The 3,573-nt window shown below is 62.7% G+C and overlaps 1 protein-coding gene across 1 annotated transcript in view; it reads right to left on the bottom strand.

The window, feature by feature from the left end:
* Window positions 1-2,699, bottom strand: part of KCNQ4 (potassium voltage-gated channel subfamily Q member 4) — a 55,146-nt gene extending 52,447 nt beyond the window's left edge. Inside the window, exons 1-2 of the mRNA XM_077752172.1 lie at window positions 2,642-2,699; window positions 1,210-1,336 (exon numbers count right to left, since the gene is read on the bottom strand). Of these exons, the coding sequence (XP_077608298.1) occupies window positions 1,210-1,336; window positions 2,642-2,699 (185 nt within the window). The remainder of the gene's footprint in view (window positions 1-1,209; window positions 1,337-2,641) is intronic.
* Window positions 2,700-3,573: the final 874 nt, after the last annotated feature.

Below are 3,573 nucleotides of genomic sequence, written 5' to 3'. Positions count from 1 at the left end.
CAGGCAGAAGGACGGCGGGACAGTTAGGGGGAGAGATGAATAGACGGGCCAACCACACACAGGTAGAAATGCCAGCAGAGGGCCAGCCAGAAAAGGCAGAAAGACTGTCAGTCAGGTGGACAGGCCAGGGGGGCACCCAGGAGACCCCAAGATCAGAGAGCCCTGAGAACAGCATGAAGGGATTAATATCGGTACATTTTCCAGGGGCCGGAGGTCTTTCTCGGGCACCTCCGGGCGTCCCAGTGCGAGGCCTGGCCCTTCAACTGATATCCGCGGGGCCTCTCATGTTCCCGGCTGGGCCAGGCCGTCCCCCAAGACTGAGCTCTAAGCTGCCAAAATTCACTCTTTACATCCAAGAGGGGTCAGTGTTTTTGAAAGTTGTAGGAGCCCAGCAAGGGGGTGGAGGGGGCCCGCGGCGTCAGTGTTTCCAAACCTACCCCTCTCCTCTTTCTTTTTCCCCAGGGCGCCCAGAGCCAGGCCTGGTGCAGCAGCGAGCGAGCTGGCCGGGCCAGCCACCAGGGCAGGCAGGGCCGCCTGGCTGCTGCCACTGGGGAGTTGACGGTGGAGAGGAGGCTGGGTGAAGCCAGACATACAGCACACACAAGTGTCAGGGCTCAGGTGGCTATTGGGGACCCCCAAACACTTACAGTGGGGGACCAGCCCTGGACTGGGGTGGAGGCCATTCCTGGAGAGAGTCATCTCCAAGGTGGGGGTGGGGGGAAGGGTCCCGGCGGGAGCCCACTGTGCCAACAAAGTTGGGGAGATGGTGACAGAAAGTGTGTGGGGGCCAGTGGGTCCCCTTTGTGTCTGGGGCGCAAGGAGACAGGCAGGGAAGGGGAAAGGGGACCCCACTGTAGTGGCTCCAGATTGCAGAGAGGACGGGGAGACAAGAAGCTGGATGTGGGGAGCACCTGGGACAGAGGAGCAGGGGTTGGAGATCAGGATGAAAGGAAAGAGTTGCGGTGGGGAGGTCAGAAGCGAGGTCAAGCAGGGGTCAGGACCTGGGGATCAGGGTTAAGGTCAGGCGGCGGGATCACAAATCGGGCTCAGGCCTGGGAGGGGAGAGAGGAGGGTCGGTCGCGGGAACGGGGGGCCGGGGGCGGAGTCATGGCGGCCGACCATCCCCGGGGAGCCCCGGACTCTGGCCGGGGCCGCGCCGGGGTCGGAGCCCGGGGGCGCGCGGCAAGGGGCGCGGGGGCGCAAACTCACATGAAGACGTGGTAGATGAAGGCCCAGCCGCGGGGTCGCTCCAGCACGTTGTAGACCCAGTTCTGCAGGCGGCGGTAGCGCTTGTGCGCGGCCGAGGAGCGCTGGCCGCAGGCGNGGCCGCGAGGGGCTGCCGGGCCCCGAAGGCCGGGCGGGGGTGGGACGCCCGGTGTGTGGTTGCGGAAAGTGGGGCGTGGAGTGTGGAGTTGTGGCCGCGGCCGTGGACGGGACGCGGCGTCCCGTGGAGTTAGGGTGTGAATGGATGCAGAAGTGCGTGCTGCGTGTGTGCAGAGCCGGTGGCTGTGGGTGCGCGCGGGGATGGGATGGAGTCCGTGCAGGTGCGGGGCGTGGGCATGGCGGGGATAGGTGTGAAGAGGCGTGTGCACGGTCCAGGCCCCGCTAGGTGGTGGCGGTGGAAGCGAGGAGGTGTGCCCCGTCGGGTCGGGCCCTTAGTCCGCTGGGCGGCGTGTGTAGAGTGTGCCGGTGGCGCGTGTGGCTCGGTGAGCAGCTCCTACCTGAAAGACCAGCTGTCCGGCGCTGCCGAGCTGTGTCACAGTGTGTTGCACAGGGGACCCCGGCTGTGTCCGTTCTTCCCCCCACCCCCACGTCTGAGCCTCCTTTCTACATGTTAGGGAAAGAGCCTCCTGGCTGGCCACCCTGCCCTGCGAAGAGTCGCCTCTGATCTAGGGGCCTGCTCCCCGCCAACCCCGTCTGAACCGCTACCTGGCCTCCCTCCCAGGTCAGGGCACATGCGTGTTGGGAGGTGAGCTCTGAACCCGCGCTGCGGGCTGGACAACTTTCTCCCCAGAGGCCCACAATCCCACCCCAAAACCGGAGACTTTTCCCACGCACTGCCTCTCCAGCTGGAAAGTTCTTGGTGCCTGACCTCCTCTCCCCAGCAGTAGGGGGCAGCCCTTTCGTTCCCTTTAGCCCTCTGGGCCCTGCACGGAGTGGTGATTTGGGTTTCCCGATCATCCTTCCCTCTTCCCCCGATGGAAGCTTCGGCCCCACCAGCCGCTCCCTCCGCAGGCCCTGCCCCGGGGTGAAGGCTTCCGCAGCAAACTCTTCTCGTTCCTCCGGGAGGATCTCGGGGGACCTAGCCGAGCGGGAGGGGCGGGGCAGGGGGCGGGAAAGCGAGCTCGATTCTCAGCTGTCAGCAAAGGCTGCATTGATCTGCTGAGCGCCTGTGGGGGAGGGAGAGAGGCAGAGCTGCAGGCGGCGGGGAAGGGGCTGCCGGGGACCTGGGGAGGGGGGATCCCCAAGTCCAGCTTGGCATCTGGCCCCCACCCGTTCGCGGCTAGTGAGCCTTTTCCCTCTGCATAACAAGGGGTGCCTTCTGGGCTCTGACCTGAATCTTTCTTGCTGCTCCTTGAGGCTCCAGGTGTGCCCAGGGCCAGAGCCTGGCGCCTCTGGGCAGGTCATGCCCCGCCCTCACCGGTAGCTGGGGAAGGTTTCTGGACCCCAGGGCCCAGATCCAGATGCACTGCACCCATCCTGTCTCCCTGCGACTGAAGCTAGCACCCCCTAGGGATGCGGCAGGGCCCTCCCGGACTCTGTGGGATTGTCTGTCTAGGCTGCATCCATCAGGGAGGGGTCCTGGAGGGTGGGACTAAGGAGATCTGGGGACTTGAATGGTAGGTGGAAGGAAAAGCCGTTGTTAACGGATCCGGGGTTCTTCTGTGGCAGAAATGCTGCTTGAACCCAGGTGGCCCTTGTCAATACCCAGAATACCTGAAATTGGGTCTGTTGTTGGAAATCCGATCTTTAAGCTTAGCATCACCTCTGGACCCCACACTTCTCTTCCCATTTGAGAGGCTGGAAAAGTCTCCTCCTCTCTTTGTGAGGAGCCCTCACTGCCAGGAGAGGGCCCCTGGTCATCTTTGCCAATTCCAGCTCCAGACAACCCCCTCACAGGCAGCACGGAAAGGAAAGAGACCACAGTTGCTAGAGGGATGGAAGTTAGATCTCAGGAAGGACTTTCATGGGCACAGACTTCATCTGTTTCTCCTGCAGGGGTGTGTGGAATGAACCGAGGGACAGGCCCGCTCCTTTTGAGAATGGAAAGACATGGACTTTTCTTAAGGGGTGAGGGGAATGAAGAAGAGGATCCTAGGAGGCCATGAGAAGTTTACTTGATGTGTGTGTGTGTGTGTGTGTGTGTGTGTGTGTACGCATGCGTGGGGACTGGAGGAGGCAGAGGAGAAAGTCCAGTTCAGAGAGGACAGGTGGCCACTTTGAGGGTCACCCGGCAGCCTTCCTGCCCCCATCCGGATTCCCAGAACATGACTGGGAGGGTGGACTTTCCCCACCACAGCCTTTAGTGACTAAGAGACTTTTCTGAGCAAACAGCTGTCTCCAGCTCTCTCA

This window comes from Crocuta crocuta, unplaced genomic scaffold (assembly GCF_008692635.1).
Source record: "Crocuta crocuta isolate KB4526 unplaced genomic scaffold, BGI_CrCroc_1.0 scaffold367, whole genome shotgun sequence".
NCBI classification, from domain to species: domain Eukaryota; kingdom Metazoa; phylum Chordata; class Mammalia; order Carnivora; family Hyaenidae; genus Crocuta; species Crocuta crocuta.
Note: the sequence above shows the minus strand (reverse complement) of the source record. Positions and strands in the feature narration are given on the sequence as shown.